Below are 22,234 nucleotides of genomic sequence, written 5' to 3'. Positions count from 1 at the left end.
GTCTTCCTCCAGACTCTGGCACCTTGATTTCCGAATGACATGCAAAATTTGCTTTCATCAGAAAAAAGTACTTGGGACCACTTAGCAACAGTCCAGTGCTGCTTCTCTGTAGCCCAGGTCAGGCGCTTCTGCCGCTGTTTCTGGTTCAAAAGTGGCTTTACCTGGGGAATGCGGCACCTGTAGCCCATTTCCTGCACACACCTGTGCACGGTGGCTCTGGATGTTTCCACACCAGACTCAGTCCACTGCTTCCTCAGGTTCCCCAAGGTCTGGAATCGGTCCTTCTCCACAATCTTCCTCAGGGTCCGGTCACCTCTTCTCGTTGTACAGAGTTTTCTGCCACATTGTTTCCTTCCAACAGACTTACCATTGAGGTGCCTTGATACAGCACTCTGGGAACAGCCTATTTGTTGAGAAATTTCTTTCTGGGTCTTACCCTCTTGCTTGAGGGTGTCAATGATGGCCTTCTTGACATCTGTCAGGTCGCTAGTCTTACCCATGATGGGGGTTTTGAGTAATGAACCAGGCAGGGAGTTTTTAAAAGCCTCAGGTATCTTTTGCATGTGTTTAGAGTTAATTAGTTGATTCAGAAGATTAGGGTAATAGGTCGTTTAGAGAACCTTTTCTTGATATGCTAATTTATTGAGACAGGTTTTTTGGGTTATCAGGAGTTGTAGGCCAAAATCATCAGTATTAAAACAATAAAAGACCTGACAAATTTCAGTTGGTGGATAATGAATCTATAATATATGAAAGTTTAATTGTAATCATTACATTATGGTAAATAATGAAATTTAACACTATATGCTAATTTTTTGAGAAGGACCTGTAGATAGTATGCACTGGCATATTTACAGCTCTGGCAAAAATTAAGAGACCACTGCAAAATGTTCAGTTTGTGTTATTTTTCTCTTTATAGGGATATTTTTGAATAAAATGTAAATTGTTCATTTATTCTATAAACTTCTGACAACATGTCTCTTAATTTCTAAGCAATAAATTTTGCATTTTTTTTCTGAAAAAGAAAAATGGTCAAATTTAAAAAAAAAAAAAAAAACCAGTGCTTTCAGACCTCATATAATGCAAAGAAAACAAGTTCATAATCATTTAGAAACAACAATACTAATGTTTTAACTCAGGTAGAGTTCAGAAATCAATATTTTATGGAATAACCATGATTTTTAATCACAGCTTTCATGTGTCTTGGCATGCTTTTCACCAGTTTTTCACACTGCTTTTGGCGCAAAAATGTAAGCAGTTCTTCTTTGATGGCTTGTGACTAAGATGTAATAAGATATATTAAGATTAGAACGTTAAAACCAACCACTTCAAAAGTGGATCAGATAAAAACAATAACGTGGAGGGAAATGGAGCATCCTCACTCATTGATGAATTGTCGGTGGTCTGGTATCTGGGAAGTCTTAGGTAATTTCCAGGGGCTGTTCAGGGATGGTATCTGATTCTGCCCTTGTGTTTCCCTATGGGGACTGCACTGATTTAACTCCCCTTTGCTCCTGCCCTAACAAGGGCAGTCCATAGCTTAATACTACAACAAATGGCCCTGCACTCTCTGTCCATGAGTCTCATGCGTTGCAACGTGTTTCTTTCATAGGAGTGATCAGGGGACCTATGTACATGGTATAATGGTAATCTGTTCTATAGTGCCAAATAACAGACACTTTTGTCTTCACTACCTCTCAGACAGATCAGTGGGGTAATGGAGTAGAGTATAAATGTTGCGGTGAATCAAATTAGCATCAAAAACATGTGATGGGTCTCATTTAATTGTCCAATGGTATGCCCCAATAGTTAAAAAAATATACAGTACAGACCAAAAGTTTGGACACACCTTCTCATTTAAAGATTTTTCTGTATTTCCATGACTATGAAAATTGTAAATTCACATTGAAAGCATCAAAACAAAGAATTAACACATGTGGAATTATATACTTAACAAAAAAGTGTGAAACAACTGAAAATATGTATTATATTCCAGGTTCTTCAAAGTAGCCACATTTTGCTTTGATGACTGCTTTGCACACTCTTGGCATTCTCTTGATGAGCTTCAAGAGGTAGTCAGCGGGAATGGTCTTCCAACAATCTTGAAGGAGTTCCCAGAGATGCTTAGCACTTGTTGGCCCTTTTGCCTTCACTCTGCGTTCCAGCTCACCCCAAACCATCTCGATTGGGATCATGTCTGGTGACTGTGGAGGCCAGGTCATCTGGCGTAGCACCCCATCACTCTCCTTCTTGGTCAAATAGCCCTTACACAGCCTGGAGGTGTGTTTGGGGTCATTGTCCTGTTGAAAAATAAATGATGGTCCAACTAAACGCAAACCGGATGGAATAGCATGGCACTACAAGATGCTGTGGTAGCCATGCTGGTTCAGTATGCCTTCAATTTTAAATAAATCCCCAACAGTGTCACCAGCAAAGCACCCGCACACCATCACACCTCCTCCTCCTCCTCCATGCTTCACGGTGGGAACCAGGCATGTAGAGTCCATCCGTTCTCCTTTTCTGTGTCGCACAAAGACACGGTGGTTGGAACCAAAGATCTCAAATTTGGACTCATCGGACGAAAGCCCAGATTTCCACTGGTCTAATGTCCATTCCTTGTGTTCTTTAGCCCAAACAAGTCTCTTCTGCTTGTTGCCTGTCCTTAGCAGTGGTTTCCTAGCAGCTATTTTACTATGAAGGCCTGCTGCAAAAGTCTCCTCTTAACAGTTGTTGTAGAGATGTGTCTGCTGCTAGAACTTTGAATGGCATTGACCTGGTCTCTAATCTGAGCTGCTGTTAACCTGCGATTTCTGAGGCTGGTGACTCGGATAAACTTATCCTCAGAAGCAGAGGTGACTCATGGTCTTCCTTTCCTGGGGCGGTCCTCATGTGAGCCAGTTTCTTTGTAGCGCTTGATGGTTTTTGCAACTGCACTTGGGGACACTTTCAAAGTTTTCCCAATTTTTTGGACTGACTGACCTTCATTTCATAATGATGGCCACTCGTTTTTCTTAACTTAGCTGCTTTTTTCTTGCCATAATACAAATTCTAACAGTCTATTCAGTAGGACTATCAGCTGTGTATCCACCAGACTTCTGCACAACACAACTGATGGTCCCAACACCATTTATAGGGCAAGAAATCCCACTTATTAAACCTGACAGGGCCCGCCTGTGAAGTGAAAACCATTCCCGGTGACTACCTCTTGAAGCTCATCAAGAGAATGCCAAGAGTGTGCAAAGCAGTCATTAAAGCAAAAGGTGGCTACTTTGAAGAACCTAGAATATAAGACATATTTTCAGTTCTTTCACACTTTTTTGTTAAGTATATAATTCCACGTGTTAATTCATAGTTTTGATGCCTTCAGTGTGAATTTACAATTTTCATAGTCATGAAAATACAGAAAAATCTTTAAATGAGAAGGTGTGTCCAAACTTTTGGTCAGTACTGTATATCTTTTATTGGTGCTGCTTTAACCTGATTATTAATGAGAAAATATAACTTATTTTAAGGTGCGGTCCATGTGCCTTGGCGTGCAAAGCTGGAGTCGGCTGCGCTGGACCGCATGATAGACCTCTCCGTTTGAGAGATCTCCAGTGAGATCATTTCCGGTCACACACAGATGCGGGTTCGCTGTAGCTAGTGGTTCAGTTGAATGCACAGTGATGTTGGAACGCACAGCCATTTTGGGAGTGACTTTTTCCGAGTCCCTTGCTCTACTGAATAATTGCGGGCAACTATTGCTGATCGATTATTCATTAGATGAATATAAATAATCCATTGGGGTTAGAATCTTGCATTTTCCATTTATAACAAAGTGGTAATTTTTGCAGTAGGAATCCAAATGGAACGGTTAATAACTAAGATTGGTACATATGGGTTTAATACAAATGTAGAGGTGTATAATACTGCCAGTACTTAAGACACTGATGCAAAAGGAGCCCCGACCAAGTATTTAGTGCATTTAGTGAATATACATATCAGCAGACCAACATTTCGGATTTTAAAATAATTTTTCAAGCTGGTGTTATAAAGTATTCTAATTTACTGAGATGACTTTTGGTTTTCATTGGCTGTAAGCCATAACCATCAACATTACCAGAAACAACCACTTGAAATAGATCACTTGGTTTGTAATGACTCTATATGAGTTTCACTTTTTGTATTGAAGAACTGAAATAAATTAAGGCTGCCGTCCCACTAGCAGTATTTGGTTAGTATTTTACATCAGTATCTGTAAGCCAAAACCAGGAGTGGGTGATAAATGCAGAATTGGTGCATATGTTTCTATTATACTTTTCCTCTAAGGGTATGTGCACACGTTGCGGATTTGCTGCGGATCCGCAGCGTTGAGGTGCAGAAACGCTGCAGATCCGCAATTGATTTACAGTACAATGTAAATCAATGAGAAAAAAAAAATGCTGTGCACACTTTGCGGAAAATCCGCTGCGGTTTAAAAGAAGTAGCATGTCACTTCTTTTTTGTGAATCTCCAGCGTTTTTGTACCCATTCCATTATAGAAAACCGCAGGGGTAAAAACCGCAGCAAATCCGCAAGAAAACCGCAGCAAAAAGGCACAAAAAAACGCTGCGGAACTGCACAAAAAAACGCAGGTGCGTTTTCTGCCAGGAGAGGCAGAATCCGCACCAGAAATTCCTAAGCCTAATCCGCAACGTGTGCACATAGCCTAATTGTTCCACTCCTGGTTTTGGCTTATAAATACTGATGTAAAATACTGACCAAATACTGCCAGTGTGACGGCAGCCTTAACTTTTTGCTGATATTCTAATTTAGTGAGAAACACCTGCATGTCTCACGGCTGTTCGATAGCCACAACACTAGTGATGAGCGAATATACTCGTTACTTGAGATTTCCCGAGTACGCTTGGGGGACCTCCGAGTATTTTTTAGAGCTCGGAGATTGTTTTTATTGCCGCAGCTGAATGATTTACATCTGTTAGCCAGCATAGGTACATGTGGGGGTTGCCTGGTTGCTAGGGAACCCCCACATGTACCTATGCTGGCTAACAGAGGTAAATCATTCAGCTGAGGAAAACTAAATCTCTGAGCACTAAAAATACTTGGAGGACACCCGAGCGTGCTCGAGAAATCTCGAGTACCGAGTATATTCGCTCATCACTACACAACACATACAGGTATTGGATAACACACCGACAATCCCTGCATGTGTTGTGACTGTACACCTGCCGTGAGACATGCAGCCGCGGGGATTCGGACATATTATTCGAGCACGTCGGAGTCACCCGGTCAGCACCCCAGCATGCTCAGATAACACCCTATCCCAGCACCAGTGAGTATATAGACATGTGGCGTTACTAACGCTTTGTGGGCGGGCTTGTTTAAGAATCTCAAGTGCAGAAGTGATTTGTAGCACTAAGTATACGCATTTAAGTGAAAAAAAAGTATTGTGCCCAAAGGTGGAGAATCCCTTTAAGATTCCTGAATATGTGTACTTTCCCACAACCACAAATAGATGAGGTAACATCATGGATGACTGCAGGGAGTTTCGAGAATGGTTAGTCTGCAAAATCGTCTAAAGCCCTCAGTTTCCGCCATAGAGAGAGCTGCAAGTGTACTGCCTCACAGGCGCATTTGTTGTCACGGTGTGCAGGCCTCCTCATACTTTTCTGTCATCCCTTCCCCGCCCGCCCTCCGTTCTGCTTTCATTCCGCACCGGATACATCGCCCGGTTAAAGTAAACAACCTCCCAAATCGTAACGTAATCCCGCCGTGCTTTGCACGCATGCGCAAGCAGGCTCCGATCGTGTCGCTTTGCAATTACTGATGACGCGCGATTGTCTGACGCATGCGCAGTGTCGCCTGCTGAGTCCCGGAGAGAGGTGTCTGTCGTTAGGCACCGGCTGGAAGAGCGCCCTTTCCGATCTAGCGCCCGGCGGCTATGGCGGTGTCCCCATAACGGTGCAGCAGGCGGGTGACGGATGTAAGGCTGCCATCCCCGGGACGCAGCCGCTGGCCGACAACTTGCTCACTTCCTGGAGGTAATGCTGGGAGCGCACAGTTTCAAATCTGGTGACTTGTCGTCCACAGATCACGTCACCTATGGCAGTCCTGTGATGGGCTCCTCACCCGCTGCAGGCGATCCCTTGGCTGTAAGGATATCTGTCCTTCTCTTTTCAGGAGATTTGTCACTATCCTATACTAAGGATGAGTGTGATATCTGCGGATGTGAACAGCGCCCTACCGGACGAGATCATGGAGACCGGCCTGTCCGCAGCGGATGAGGACGGCATAGAAGCCATTACAGTCTCCTCCCCCTTGGCGGAAGAGGTCCCCATGGAAACCGACCTGGAAGAAATAGTGGAAGTGAGCAGCAGCGGAGAGTGCATTAGTACGTCACTGGCGAAGGAAGGCGCTGCCCTCCCGGGCAATCATGGCAGCCACCTGGCAGCGGTCGTGAGTGTGCCCAAGCCAAGTCCCGGACCTTCCGCCACGGCCATGAAGACTGTCCTGCAGAGCGGCATCCACAAGCTGCGCACCCCTCTGCCTGGGCAGATGATCCATAACAAGGTGTCGGAGCTGGCGTCCGGCAGCCGGGTGATAAAACAAGAGAAGGTGTACGTGACCACTCTCGGGAAAGGAAGCAATCCCATTGTCTTCATACCGCAGCACTCCATGTCAGGCACGCAAAAAGCCGCCCAAAACCAGCGCGCCGACGCAAAAGGCCCACCGCAGCAGATCAAGCTGGTCACCATCGGGGGGCAAGGCGGGGTGTCCTCAGTGACGTCCGCCCAACTCATTAATACCACTGCCAAGACTTCACTGCAGGGCCAGCAAATCCAGAATGTGCAGGTAACCGGTGGCAGCAATTCAGTACTGGTCTTGGTTTCCCTCTACAGTTATCTGATTGTTGTGTATTGAGTGGGGCTGTGCCATAAAGTGGGCCCCCTCTCCCACCCACCGCGATATGCTGTGTATGACCATCAGCGCAGAGACCCCCCTCTGAGCCATAAGGGGGAACCCTCTGGCCACCATGTAATGTTGTGTACTGAGTGGGGCTGTGCCATGAAGTAGGCCCCCACTCCCACCCACTGGGATATGCTGTGTATGACCATCAGCGCAGAGACCCCCCTCTGAGCCACCATGTAATGTTGTGTGGAGATGTTCTGCCATCCAGGAGGGACAGTGCCGCTCAGAGGTAGGATGGGAAGACCCCAGCACTCCATTGTTGTTGTGAGGAGGCATACACTTTGTGCCATGTACAAGATGGCCAACGTCTCGGCCTGCTCAGACCTTCATCGCAGCCAGTAGACGGTCTGCAGAGCAGCGGTCAGATTTCCAGTAAAACAAGTTATGTGCTGGACTTGCAGCTTTAATCCCACGGCTTTGTTGTGTGCTATAGGCACCTGGTAATAAACATACGTTACATATGTTCCCCGTTTTTTTTACACTCTAAGTGTCTTTTTGTTGCTTGTCGACCGTAATCTTTCAGTGACGTGATGCTGCTGTTCTTGTACTTATGCCGCGTTCACAAACCTGTGAGTCACGGACCGGCTGCAGGTCTTCCCACCTGGACTTGATGGCCTCCTAGGCATGTGCAAAGCCGTCAAGTTCAGCCAGTCACACACCGCGGTCCATCCTCTGTGACACAGATGTGTGAATGAGGCTTTAGGTTACGTTCTCACTTTCATGTGAATGTTACCAACTGAGAGGAAAGCAGATGAGAATAGAACATGCCTATTTTATTTTTTTTTTTATTGTTTCTTTTTCTGTTGATGCTTGGCTTTATTGATCTCCTTGGTCAAGAAAACAAAGTAAGAATGCAGAAAGAATTTATATACTGCGTTCTTTAAAAAAAAGCAAGGAACTAATTAAAATGTGGGAATGAAAATGCTGTGATTTTTGTTTTTTGGTTCACACTCAAAAGAAGATAGACAAAAAAAAATGCTAGGTATGAACAAGCTTTTACCCTCCCAGTTGTATTTAGGTGCTTGTTTTGTTTACATTTAAAGAAGCCCTCCTCCCATCAAAGTTTTTGTCCACTTAGTATATAGCATTCATCATATTATACAGCACTGTGCACTTACAATTACTCATTTTGCCTTTCTACCCAGATAATACTTTTTTTCTTTTCTATGTAAAAACAGGAAGTCTCTTGATCCTGCGGAAATCATCCATCTGTTTCACTCTTGACCCATTTGCTCTGCTCCTCTTCCCGCCAGGGAGTTCTGCAGTGACTTATGACTCATGCAGGAAAATAGACTAGCTACATAGAGCTTACAATAATTCAGCTAGTCAGTTTTTAATCACGTGATGTCATAGACCTAATGGAAAAGAGAAGAATTAGCTGGGTAGAAGGGCAAAATGAGCAATTGTAAGTACACAGTGCTGTATAATATGATGAGTTCAATATATTAACCCCTTTCCGACATCGGGTGTAATATTACGCCGATGTCAGACACCCTCCCTTTGATGTGGGCTCCTGCGGTGAGTCCACATCTTTCCCGGCACATTTCAGCGGGTTTGAACAGCTGACATGTGCCCAGAACAGCTGCTGGTAGAATCGTGAACCACCCGCAACTATTAACCAGTTAAAGCCTGCTGTCAAACTCTGACAGCGGCATTTAACATGCACTTCCGGAAATTATGCCAAGAATCCACCCACCAGTGACACCTTTCAGGTGATCGCGGGTTACTCATGGATTGGCATGACAACCAGAAGTCTCCTGGAGATCTCTGTGGTTGTCATTGCCGGTTCGCTGTGAGTGCCGCAGAGTGGTCGGCGCTCATAGCAAGTGAGTAATTCGACTACTTACAGGCGAACTGATCATCGCCTGTAAGTAGCAGAGCCGATTAGGTAATGGCAGCTTCTAGTCTCCCATGGAGACTATTGAGTTTAAAAAAAAAAAAAAAAGGGTTTAAAAATATATAAAAATACAACCGTTTAAATCACCCCGCTTTCGCCCCATTCAAAATAAACCAATAAAAAAAATCACACACACATATATTTGGGCGATTCTGAATGCAGCGACACCAATCTATCAATAAAAAAAAAAGGATTAACCTGCTTGCTAAACGGCGGTGCGAGAAAAAAAAATCAAAACGCCAGAATTACATTTTTTTGGTTGCTTCGACTTTGCATTATAATGCAATAACGGGCGATCAAAACATCGTATCTGCACCAAAATGGTATCATTAAACCCGAGATCACAAAAAATGGAGACACTACGGGTATCGGAAAATGGTGCAATTCTTTTTTAACAAACTTTGGAAATTTTTTTTCACCACTTGGATAATAAGAACCTAGACATGTTTGGTGTCTATGAACTCGTAATGACCCGGAGAATCATAATGGCCGGTCAGTTTTAGCATATAGTGAACCTAGTAAAAAAGCAAAACAAAAAACAACTGTGGGATTGCACTTTCACTGCGCTTGGAATTTTTTTCCCATTTTCTAGTACACGACATGGTAAAACCAATGATGTCGTTCAAAAGTGCAACTCGTCCCGCAAAAAATAAGCCCTCACATGGCCATATTGACAGAAAAATAAAAAAGTTATGGCTCTGGGAAGAAGGGGAGCGAAAAATGAAAATGCTAAATCCTTGGTCATTAAGGGGTTAAGAGGATAAACACTTTGATGGGAGAAGGGCTTCTTTAGCTTCAACCTCATTCACAAAATGGATGTGAGCTTATTGCCGGTGTTTGCACAATCATGCTTCTTGAGTTGCTGAATTGCAAACTTGCCGAGGTTTTCATCCCCTGTATTGCAAAGGGTGAAATCCGCAACATAAATTGTAATACTGCAGATGTCCCACTGCTTATTCTCCATAACATGTGGAAGAGATTTTGTTATGATTTTATTGTTAAAGCGGTTGTTCACTACTCAGCCAACCCCTTCTGAATCCCTATGTTTCCTGTGTAAAATTACACCTATACTCACATCTAGTGATGAGCGAATATACTCGTTACTCGAGATTTCCCGAGCACGCTCGGGTGACCTCCGAGTATTTTTTAGTGCTCGGAGATTTAGTTTTCATCGCCTCAGCTGAATGATTTACAGCTATTAGCCAGGCTGAGTACATGTGGGGGTTGCCTGGTTGCTAGGGAATCCCTACATGTAGTCAAGCTGGTTAGTAGCTGTAAATCATCCAGCTGCGGCGAAAAAAAACTAAATCTCAGAGCACTAAAAAATACTCAGAGGACACCCGAGCATGCTCGAGAAATCTCGAGTAACAAGTATACTCGCTCATCACTACTCACATCCAGTGTGGGAGCCGTTCCAGCCATGTCAGCACTGGCTCTTGCAGGGAATGTGTCACGTTATGTCACACAATCCCAGCGGCCAGTCAGCGCTGGGGTTCAATCTCCTTACTAATGGACATAATTGACATCTCACCTGTCAAATCTGTGGCTGCCCTCTCACTTCCTCCTTATGTCTTGTTGTATATATTCATCCGAAGGAGTGGAAAGTGAAGTCAGCACTGATTAGCCACAGGGATCACATAACAATGTCACACGATCCCTGGGAGATAAGGTGATGGAACTGCGCTGGCTCTGGCGGTGAGTGTGAGGCTGTGTGCACACGTTGCGTTTTTTTTCGCCATAAAAACGCCTTAAAAACGCATAAAAAGCGCATACATATGCATCCTATCATTTAGAATGCATTCTGCAATTTTTGTGCACATAAAGCTTTTTTTTTTACTCCGAGTATTTTTTAGTGCTCGGAGATTTAGTTTTTCTTGCCGCAGCTGAATGATTTACATCTGTTATAGGCTGGTTTCACACTTGCGTTTTGATCTGCAGCGTTTTTAAAAAAAACGCATGTGGTGAAAAAACGCATGAAAACGCATGCAAACGGTGCGTTTTTTAGACACATGCGTTTTTGCGGCAAAAAAAAAAAACGCGGCAAAACGCGGCGTTTTCCCGCGTTTGCGTTTTTGAAACGCATGCTGAGAAGTGTGTGACAGCTGCCAATCATCAAAATCAACTAGAAAACACACTATTAATAGAATTAGTTAGGGTCAGGGTTAGGATCCCTAGGGTTAGGGTTAGGGGTAGCTTTTTATTAGAATGTCCTGGTCACCAGGTCACTGATAAGCCACCCCCCCACCATCAAGGTGATAAAGGGATCCAAACCCTAACCATAGGGATCCAAACCCTACCCCTAACCATAACCCTTGGGATCCTAACCCTAACCATAGGGATCCAAACCCTAACCATAACCCTTGGGATCCTAACCCTAACCATAGGGATCCTAACCCTAACCATAACCCTTGGGACCCTAACCCTAACCATAGGGATCCAAACCCTACCCCTAACCATAACCCTTGGGATCCTAACCCTACCCCTAACCATAACCCTTGGGATCCTAACCCTAACCATAGGGATCCAAACCCTAACCATAACCCTAGGGATCCTAACCCTAACCCTAAGGTTTAGGATACTAACCCTAAGGGTTAGGATCCCTAGGGTTAGGGTTAGTATTCCTAGGGTTACTAGGGATCCTAACCCTAACCGTTACCCTGGGGATCCTAACCCTAACCCTAAGGGTTAGGGTTAGGATCCCTAGGGTTAGGGTTAGGATCCCTAGGGTTACTAGGGATCCTAACCTTAGGGTTAGGGTTAGGGTTTGGATCCCTATGGTTAGGGTTAGGGTTTTCTTGGTTTTTTTTTGTGTTTTCTTGTGTTTTTCTATAAAAACGCATGTGTTTTTAATGCAAACAAATGCATGTGCTTAAAAACGCATGCGTTTACATAGACAGCAATGCATTTTTTTGCCGCGAAAAAACGCATGCGTTTTTTCGCGGCAAAAAAACGCCGCTAGAAATTACTACAGGTTGCATTTCTGCAAATGAACGCACGCATCAAAAAACGCATGCGTTGCCGAAAACGTGTCAAAACGCATGCGAAAAAATGCATGCATTTTTAATGTTAAGTATAGGGAAAAAACGCATGCGTTTTTTTGCGGTTTTTAGCGCTAAAACGCAGCTTACAAAAACGCAAGTGTGAAACCAGCCTTAGCCAGCATAAGTACATGTGGGGATTCCCTCTATTTTCCCGCTATATAATGCATTGGGAAAGCTCCGGAAAAAACGTGAAAAAAACGCATGCGGTTTTCTTGCAGAAAATGTCCAGTTTTCTTCAGGAATTTTCTGCAAGAAATTCTTACGTGTGCACATACCCTTAGGCCACGTTCACACTCTCAGTATTCGATCAGTATTTTACCTCAGTATTTGTAAGCAAAAACCAGGAGTGGAACAAATAGAGGAAAAGTATAATAGAAACACGTTGAGGTAGTAGAACACGGCACTCATACACTGAAGGAGAGGAGGTGCTCAGGTAGGGTATCCAGCCCCAAATAATAGAAACACGTCACCACTTCTGTATTTATCCCCCAGTCCTGGTTTTGGCTTACAGATACTGAGGTAAAATACTGACCAAATACTGAACGTGTGAGGTTATACTCTCCTCCGGTGCTGGCTCCATGCTAGAACAAAAGGATTGGCAGTCCTAAATTGGACTCTGGATCCTCATGTCCCTGGTATCATCTGTCAGGGCCCCCATACAAGTTACACTGTTGGCCAAACCTGTCAGCTTGTTCACCCAATATTGGTTTAATGTGAATTTTGTTATTATTATTATTATTATTATTTTGTTTTTTGGTCGACAGACACTACCTATAGAGAATAAGTTTTAAACCGCTGTAAATAAGAAATGATAAAAATGCACAGTTTTAATATTTCATTCTGTTAATATTTGAATTTTTTATTTTATTTTGCCTTGTGTATTTTCTGTTTCTTAGATTGGTAAGAAAGTTCCTCTATCAACCTCATCTGGTGCTGTTATCACCAAGCTCATCATTGCAAAGCCATCAAACAGTAAACCCATTGGTTCTTCGCAGACCACTCAATCAACCTCAGTATTTACTGGTAAAGGGGGCAGCCTTGTTCTAGTACAGATTGCGAGGGGTTTTTCTTTTGCTTTTCTTTGAGATGTGTTGAAATATAATTGAGACATGAATAAACGTCATGGGCAGGAGTTTGCCTGTGTGTTAGGGGCTCAGGAGATGAGCTCCCTCCACACGCTCTAGGCGTCTTCTATATTACAAAGCTGGCATCTGTCTGATAGCCGTGGTCAGAACTGACAGAAAAGGGGTGAATGTCCATGTTAAATTAAAGGTATGGGCAGGATGGTGCAGTCATACTGGTTTTATACATACCTGTAGGGTAAAAATCTGCAGCCTGGTTTCCGTTAAATCATCATGGTACATTTTGGTTTCCTCATCTCTTCGAGCTTCAGGACGGGACTGCCTCTGTTGTATTCATTATCTTCCTAATTCTAATGTTGGGTTGGCGACCGTCCTAGCAGTGGGCAGCGCTCTCGCAGATTCAGCTGGTGGTGGTCTTCATGAAAATGGCGCTGCTGCATGTGCAGATTGGTGTCTGGCTGTCTTCAGGAAAATAATGCCGAGAGGTGGTGCACGCGCAGAATGAGATCTCTACTCGTCATTGATGAATACAACAGAGGCAGCGGAGGGGCTGTGGCTGAGCCCTCTGAGCTGAAGACCCTACCCAAAGTCCCACCCCAAAGCACGAAGAGATGAGGAAACTGAAATGTATCATGTTGATTTAACGAAAACCAGGCTGCAGATTTTTACACTAAAGGTATGTATAAAACCAGTATGACTGCACCATCCTGCCCATACCTTTAATTTAACATGGACATTCCGACTGCTAGGTCCTCTTCAAACTTTGATATTGATACAGTGGCATGTAAAAGTTCAGGCACCCCTGGACAAAATTCTGTTACTGTAAACTGTTAAGAAAGATGAAATGATCTCTAAAAGGCTTAAAGTTAAAGATGACACATTTACTTTGTAGTTTATTCAGTAAAAAACAATATATACTGTATTTTTCGCTTTATAAGACGCACCTAATTATAAGACGCACCTAGATTTTAGAGGTGGAAAATAAGCAAAAAAATATTTTGAGCCAAATAGTGTGCAAAAAACTTGCGGATGACGCACTGTTATGGGGGATCTGCAGGATACACACTTATGGGGAGGATCTGCAGGATACACACTTATGGGGAGGATCTGCGGATGATACACTGTTATGGGGGATCTGTTACACCAAATATGGCTACAACCCCCATCATCCGTCAGAATCCACCCATTGGTACAGTTTATTCTAAAGGATGATGGGGGTTGTGCTTCCCTTCAAAATGTGCGCACCTCTTCCAAGGATCTCGTGCTAGTTTAAATAACAAGTGCAACACTGTACATGTGCAGGGATAAATATCTGATTGGTGGAGGCAGCTCAGCAACAGTTCCCTCCACCAATCAATATCTATCCCTGCAGAGGAGGAGAATCATGCTTCTTTCCCCCCCTCTGCTTTAGGGCTCCGGGTGCAGCGGAGCCCAGAATTCACCCTGCTGCCAGCTAGTATTTGCCGAGAGCTACTGCAGCGCATGCGCAGGTCGAGAGCTCAGTGACCGAGAGCTCCATTTGCACGTGCGCTGGTTCGGCGGCCATTTTCTTGAAGTCCCGTGCGGTAGGCACAGACGCTTATTCCGGAAACTCTGGATACCTTAAGTGCAATGGTGCCACCCTGCATTGTGCCGCCCGAACACCGGAGAAAACCGCGCCGCCACCCCCAGCTCCAGGCCCGCTGCACTGCCCCATCGGTGACCCTGCCTTCTGCCAGCCCGCCCGCTCTGCAGCCGCCAGCACCACAGTAAGAGATTCCTTCACTTCTTCCCAATTTTTTTTCACTATTCTGATTGTAAGACGCACCCCCATTTCCCCCCCAATTTGGGGGAAATAAAAGTGAGTCTTACAAAGTGGAAAATACGGTAGTTAATTTTTTTCATTTTAAAAATAACAATAAGTGGGTTCTTCCAAGCAGCTGCCTAGCACTCTGAAAATGGTGGAGACCCACAAAGCATGTATATTAGGGTGGCAGTCATATATTTTTTCAAATTTTTAGGTCTCCCCCTAGCGGATTATAAGATGCACTTTTTTTCCTCCAAATTTTGGGGGGGGGGAATGAGGGTGCGTCTTACAATGCGGATATACCTTACTGGTACCGTTGGTGCAAGCAGGGATGAGGGGGTGTGCTGTGGGGGTGTCCGGTGACGGGCCCCCTCATCCCTGTACTGGTAGGTAGGCACAGGCCCCCTCATCCCTGTCCTGGTAGGTAGGCACGGGCCCCCTCATCCCTGTCCTGGTAGGTAGGCACGGGCCCCCTCATCCCTGTCCTGGTAGCTAGGCACAGGCCCCCTCATCCCTGTCCTGGTAGGTAGGCACAGGCCCCCTCATCCCTGTCCTGGTAGGTAGGCACGGGCCCCCTCATCCCCTGTCCTGGTAGGTAGGCACGGGCCCCCTCATCCCCTGTCCTGGTAGGTAGGCACGGGCCCCCTCATCCCTGTCCTGGTAGGTAGGCACGGGCCCCCTCATCCCTGTCCTGGTATGCATGACCCCCATCAAAAAAGCTTTAAAAAGAAACCTAGTATCATTATACTTCTTGCGCTCCCTTGCATCCTCTTGTTCCGATGCCAGCAGCTGATTTATGCTTGTAAGAAGCGAATGGCAGGGACGTCATGCACTGCTTGCAAGCCAAGGACAGCTGCTGGAATACTCCCAGCTCCCCCTGCCGAGACTACAGGAGTGGAGAGAAGTAAATATTAATTGCTCTTTAATAGCGGGCACAGTGTTAGTTGCAACTGCCGACCGTTCGCGTGTGTCCGCTACTAAAGGGATTGAATATTCACTGCATTCCATGCCTATGAGAGTGAATAGCAGTGAATATTCATTGCCTTAAGTAGCAGGCACACGCGAACGCCCAGCAACTGCAGGAAGCCGGCTGCTGCGACTAACAGCGTGTCCGCTATTAACCCCTTCACCCCAAAGCCTGTTTTCACCTAAGTGACACGGCCAATTTTTAGAATTCTGACCACTATCACTTTATGAGGTCATAACTCTAAAAACGCTTCAACGGATTCTGGTGATTCTGACATTGTTTTCTCGTGACATATTGTACTTCATGATAGTGGTAAAACTTCGATATGACTTGCATTTATTTGTGAAAAAAACAAAAATTTGTCGAAAATTATGAAAATTTAGCAATTTTCAAACTTTTATTTTTTATGCCCTTAAATTAGAGAGTTATATCTCATAATATAGTTAATAAACAACATTTCCCACATGTCTGCTTTACATCAGCACAATTTTGGAAACATAATTTTTTTTTGTTAGGGAGTTATAAGGGTTAAAAGTTGACCAGCGATTTCTCATTTTTGCAAGAAAATTTGCAAAACCATTTTTTTTACGGACCACCTCACACTTGAAGTGACTTTGAGGGGTCTATATGACAGAAAATGCCCAAAAGTGACACCATTCTAAAAACTGCACCCCTCAAGGTACTCAAAACCATATTCAAAAAGTTTATGTTTATTAACCCTTCAGGTGCTTCACAGGAATTTTTGGAATGTTTAAAAAAAATTGAACATACAACTTTTTTTTTCACAAAATTTTTACTTCAGATCCAATTTGTTTTATTTTACCAAGGGTAACAGGAGAAATTGGACCAAAAAAGTCGTTGTACAATTTGTCCTGAGTATGCCGATACCCCACATGTTGGGGTAAACCATTGATTGGGCACATGGCAGAGCTCGGAAGGGAAGGAGCGCCATTTGACTTTTCAATGCAAGATTTGCTGGAATTGAGATCGGAACCCATGTCGCAATTGGAGAGCCCCTGATGTGCCTAAACAGTGGAAACCCCCACAAGTGACACCATTTTGGAAAGTAGACCCTCTAAGGAACTAATCTAGATGTGTGGTGAGCACTTTGAACCACCAAGTGCTTCACAGAAGTTTATAATGTAGAGCCGTAAAAAAAATTCATATTAATTTTCACAAAAAATGATCTTTTTGCCCCAAATTTTTTATTTTCCCAAGGGTAACAGGATAAATTGGACCCCAAAAGTTGTTGTGCAATTTGTCCTGAGTACGCTGATTTCATATATGGGGATAAACCACTGTTTGGGCGCATGGCAGAGCTCGGAAGGGAAGGAGCGCCATTTGACTTTTCAATGCAAAATTGGCTGGAATTGAGACCGGAACCCATGTCGTGTTTGGAGAGCCCCTGACGTGCCTAAACAGTGGAAACCCCCACAAGTGACACCATTTTGGAAAGAAGACCCCCTAAGGAACTTATCTAGATGTGTGGTGAGCACTTTTAACCCCCAATTGTTTCATTAAAGTTTAGAATGTAGCGCTGTGAAAATTAAAAAATCATTTTTTCTTTCCACAAAATGATGTTTTAGCCCGCAATTTTTTTTTTCCCAAGGTAACAGGAGAAATTGGACCACAAAAGTTATTGTCCAATTTGTCCTGAGTACGCTGATACCCCATACATTGGGGGGAACCACTGTTTGGGCGCACGGCAGAGCTCGGAAGGGAAGGAGCGCCGTTTGAAATGCAGACTTAGATGGATTGGTCTGCAGGTGTCATGTTGCATTTGCAGAGCCCCTGATGTACCTAAACAGTAGAAACCCCCCACAAGTGACCCCATATTGGAAACTAGACCCCCCCAGGGAACTTATCTAGATGTGTTGTGAGAACTTTGAACCAACAAGTGTTTCACAACAGTTTATCTTAGAGCCGCGAAAATAAAAAATATTTTTTTTTCCACGAAAATGATATTTTAGCCCCCACGTTTTTATTTTCCCAAGGGTAACAGGACAAATTGGACCCCAAAAGTTGTTGTCCAACTTGTCCTGAGAACGCTGATACCCCATATGTTGGGGGGAACCACTGTTTGGGCGCACAGGAGAACTCGGAAGGGAAGGAGCACTGTTTTAGTTTTTCAAAGCAGAATTGGCTGGAATTGAGATCGGACGCCATGTCGCGTTTGGAGAGCCCCTGATGTGCCTAAACAGTGATAACTCCCCAATTCTAACTGAAACCCTAACCCCAGCCCTAACCCTAGCCCTAACCCCAACCCTAGCCCTAACCCTAGTCCTAACCCTAGCGCTACTTTCACACTAGCGTTTTTTTGCATACGTCGCAATGCATCGTTTTGGGGAAAAAACGCATCCTGCAAAGTCATCTGCAGGATGCGTTTTTTCCCCATAGACTAACATTAGCGACGCATTGCGACGTATTGACACTCGTGTTGTGGCGGACCGCCGGCAGCAAAAAACGTTACATGTAACTTTTTTTGTACCGACGGTCCACCATTTCCGACCGCGCATGCGCAGCTGGAACTCCGCCCCCACCTCCCCGCACCTCACAATGGGGCAGCGGATGCGTGGAAAAACAGCATCCGCTGCCCCCGTTGTGCGGCACTTGCACAGCATGCGTCGGTACGTCGGGCCGACGCAGCGCGACGGCCCAGTACCGACGCTAGTGTGAAAGTAGCCTAACGGGAAAATGGAAATAAATATATATTTTTTAAAATTTTATTATTTTTCCCTAACTAAGGGGGTGATGAAGGGGGATTTGATTTACTTTTATAGCGTTTTTTAGCGGATTTTTATGGTTGGCAGCCATCACACACTAAAAGACCCTTTTTATTGCAAAAAATAGTTTTTGCATCACCACATTTTGAGAGCTATAATTTTTCCATATTTTGGTCCACAGAGTCATGTGAGATCTTGTTTTTTGCGGGACGAGTTGACGTTTTTATTGGTACCATTTTCGGGCACATGACATTTTTTGATCGCTTTTTATTCCGATTTTTGGGAGGCGGAATGAACAAAAACCAGCAATTCCTGAAATTCTTTTAGGGGGGGGCGTTTATACCGTTCCGCGTTTGGTAAAAAGGATAAAGCAGTTTTATTCTTCGGGTCAGTACGATTACAGCGATACCTCATTTATGTAATTTTTTTATGTTTTGGCGCTTTTACACAATAAAAACTATTTTATATAAAAAAATAATTGTTTTTGCATCGCTTTATTCTGAGAGCTATAACTTTTATTTTTCTGCTGATGATGCTGTATGGCGGCTTTTTTTTTTTGCGGGACAAGATGACGTTTTCAGCGGTACCATGGTTATTTATATCCGTCTTTTTGATCGCGTGTTATTCCACTTTTTGTTTGGCGGTATGAGAATAAAGCGTTGTTTTTTGCCTCGTTTTTTTTTTTTTTTTTTTACGGTGTTCACTGAAGGGGTTAACTAGTGATATAGTTTTATAGGTGGGGTCGTTACGGACGCGGCGATACCAAATATGTGTACTTTTATTGTGTGATTTTTTTTTTTATTATTATTTAGATAAAGAAATGTATGGGAATTTATTTTATTTTTTTCTTTAGGAATTTTTTTTTTTCTTTTTTTTTTACACATGTGGAAATTTTTTTTTTTTACTTTTTTACTTTGTCCCAGGGGGGACATCACAGATCGGTGATCTGACAGTGTGCACAGCACTCTGTCAGATCACCGATCTGACAGACAAGGGCAGAGGCTTGCCGGCGCTTGCTATTAGGAACTCTCTGCAGGCGCCGGCAAGCTAGGGCATCTCATGACCCGGAAGGAGTTCCGCGGCCATCTTGGATCCGGGGACTCCTTCCAGGTCACCGGAGCAGCGCGATCTCATTGCGCTGCTCCGGTGGGAGAGCGCAGGGAGCCCCCGTCCCTGCGCGATCCCCCTCTATGCCGCTGTCACTATTGACAGCGGCATCAGAGGGGTTAAATGCCCGTGATCGGCGATAGCGCCGATCGTGGGCATTGCTGCGGGGTGTCAGCTGTCATATACAGCTGACACCCGCACCCGATCACCGCGGCGCTCAGCGTGAGACCGCGGTGATCGGGGCGCTGTACTAGTACTGCGGCTGGCACTAATGCAGTGCCGGCAACGCAGTACTAGTACGGCGCATGTCGGGAAGGGGTTAAAGAGAAATGAATATTCACTACCCTCCATGCCTGTTGGCGTGGAATGCAGTGAATATTTCTCTTTTACCAGCGGGCACAGAAGTTAGCCGCAGCCGCCGTTTCCTGCCTCCTGTGATCCTCCACTGACGCTCCCCCACCTCCTCACCACAGCCAGAGCCGATGCACCCCCCATTTTCCTCCACATTTTTGGATTAAAAAAGCGCATCTTATAGTCTGACAAATGCGGTAAATGCTACTGTCATCTAATGTTTAAATGGCAGCAAAAAGATTTCGGTCCAGTCAGTGTTTGTAGAGGCAACTGCTAGCTGTATAACACAGCCATCGTCTGCCGGTTTACAGCAGGCTCAGTTCCTGAGCCCGCTGTGTACATTCCACACACTACCTGAGAACGAAAATGTGCAACACAGATAATTGAAAGGTTAAAATGCAGCAATGATCTTAAAAAAAGAAGTTATCCGAAGCTCACAAATGACTAAAATAGAAATAGTCGCCCGCCTCTCCAAGTAGCCAAAGTGGTTTTCCAGGCTGAGGAGAGAAGTCCGCAGTCACTCTCTGTGACTGTAGTCTGCTGAATTATGATTCACCTGCAGGCTTTTTATTTCTCAGCCTGGAAAGCCCATTTAATTAGAACAGAGTGTAGCTAGATCCTATTTGCGTTACTATTCTGTAGGCCTCATCCCAGGAATTTTAGTGTAGGGTCCCATCTGAAGAGGTCACCTTATTTCTGGCAGATTGGTTCAGATAATTTGATCAAACTGTTCGTTTAATACCACAAATTTGTTAACATTGTGTAGCTGAAATTCCATTAAAAATTCAGTGTGTGTATATACATTATGGCTCCCAGAGTGCGTATGTGGTGCTAGTGCACCATAGTCGGAGCAACCTTCACATTTCTTTCACTTTGCGAAGTGTTGGACTCTAATTTAATTTCTTGTAGCATACAGTTTTGCATCACGGTGCCTGGCTATCTCTCAGCCAGGAACCTGTTTCCCGGCTGCAAAATCCCCCATGCAGCCCTTATTTTGTATTGTTTAAACTTAGAGGCTGTCTACTATTTGGAGAACCCCTTTTGAATCGCCATATTCTTCACGTGAAATAATAAGAGCCTGTACTCTCCTAGTGCCTGCGCCATTCCAGAGACTTCAGTGCTTGGTCTGCTGAGGCATGTGCTTGATATTCTGTCACGTGAACCCTGAAACCAATCCGCATCTGCAATGGGCCACTTTAGCATTAGTTCTCACTTATTCCAGATGTCCGTTTCATCCAAGGGTAGGTGCACACGGTCAGTAATCGCTGCGGATTGGACGCTGCGTACTTGCACAGCGTCCAACCCACAGCGTCCAGTTGTTACAGCAGAGTGGACGGGATTTCAAGAAGTCCCATGCCCACAATGCATTCATAGACGCCCGTGGCTCAACTTTGGAGACGGACATGTGGCACATCTTTCATCCATACAATGTATTGGACTCAATGATTCCGCACGATTCGATGAACACATGCAGATTCACCTGCGTTCAATAGCCGGCAGCGCTTTAGACTGAGTGGACATGTGCTGCATCCAAAGCGTTGCCACTTACTGAACGTGTGCTCATACCCTAAATGAAGTGAGTGTGAAGCGGCCTCTGGCTACGAGGATCACACAACGTCCTAACTGCCTCACATGCCTCATTGGGGATCACATGACGTCCTAACAACGCCTCATGTGCCTCAGGGGGATCACACGACGTACTAACAACGCCTCACGTGCCTCGGGGGATCACATGACGTCCTAACCGACTCGAGTGCCTCAGGGGGGGATCACATGACGTCCTAACAACGCCTCACGTGCCTCAGGGGGATCACACGACGTACTAACAATGCCTCACGTGCCTCGGGGGGGATCACATGACATCCTAACAACGCCTCACGTGCCTTGGGGGATCACACGACATCCTAACCGCTTCACGTACCTCAGGGGGATCACATGACGTCCTAACAATGCCTCAGGGGGATCACATGACGTCCTAACAACGCCTCACGTGCCTCAGGGGGATCACATGAAGTCCTAACAACGCCTCACGTGCCTCGGGGGATCACACGACGTACTAACAATGCCTCACTTGCCTCGGGGGGATCACATGACATCCTAACAACGCCTCACGTGCCTTGGGGGATCACACGACATCCTAACCGCTTCACGTACCTCAGGGGGATCACATGACGTCCTAACAACGCCTCACGTGCCTCAGGGGGATCACATGAAGTCCTAACAACGCCTCACGTACCTCAGGGGGATCACATGATGTCCTAACAATGCCTCAGGGGGATCACATGACATCCTAACAACGCCTCACGTGCCTCAGGGGGATCACATGATGTCC

The 22,234-nt window shown here is 44.8% G+C and overlaps 1 protein-coding gene across 1 annotated transcript in view; it reads left to right on the top strand.

Moving 5' to 3' along the window:
- Positions 1-5,807: 5,807 nt before the first annotated feature.
- LIN54 (lin-54 DREAM MuvB core complex component) overlaps positions 5,808-22,234 on the top strand; it is a 39,551-nt gene continuing 23,124 nt past the window's right edge. Inside the window, exons 1-3 of the mRNA XM_077274808.1 lie at positions 5,808-6,020; positions 6,160-6,831; positions 12,783-12,909. Coding sequence (XP_077130923.1) covers positions 6,187-6,831; positions 12,783-12,909 — 772 coding nt within the window. The 5' untranslated portion in view covers positions 5,808-6,020; positions 6,160-6,186. The remainder of the gene's footprint in view (positions 6,021-6,159; positions 6,832-12,782; positions 12,910-22,234) is intronic.

This window comes from Ranitomeya variabilis, chromosome 1, assembly GCF_051348905.1.
Source record: "Ranitomeya variabilis isolate aRanVar5 chromosome 1, aRanVar5.hap1, whole genome shotgun sequence".
NCBI lineage: Eukaryota > Metazoa > Chordata > Amphibia > Anura > Dendrobatidae > Ranitomeya > Ranitomeya variabilis.
Note: the sequence above shows the minus strand (reverse complement) of the source record. Positions and strands in the feature narration are given on the sequence as shown.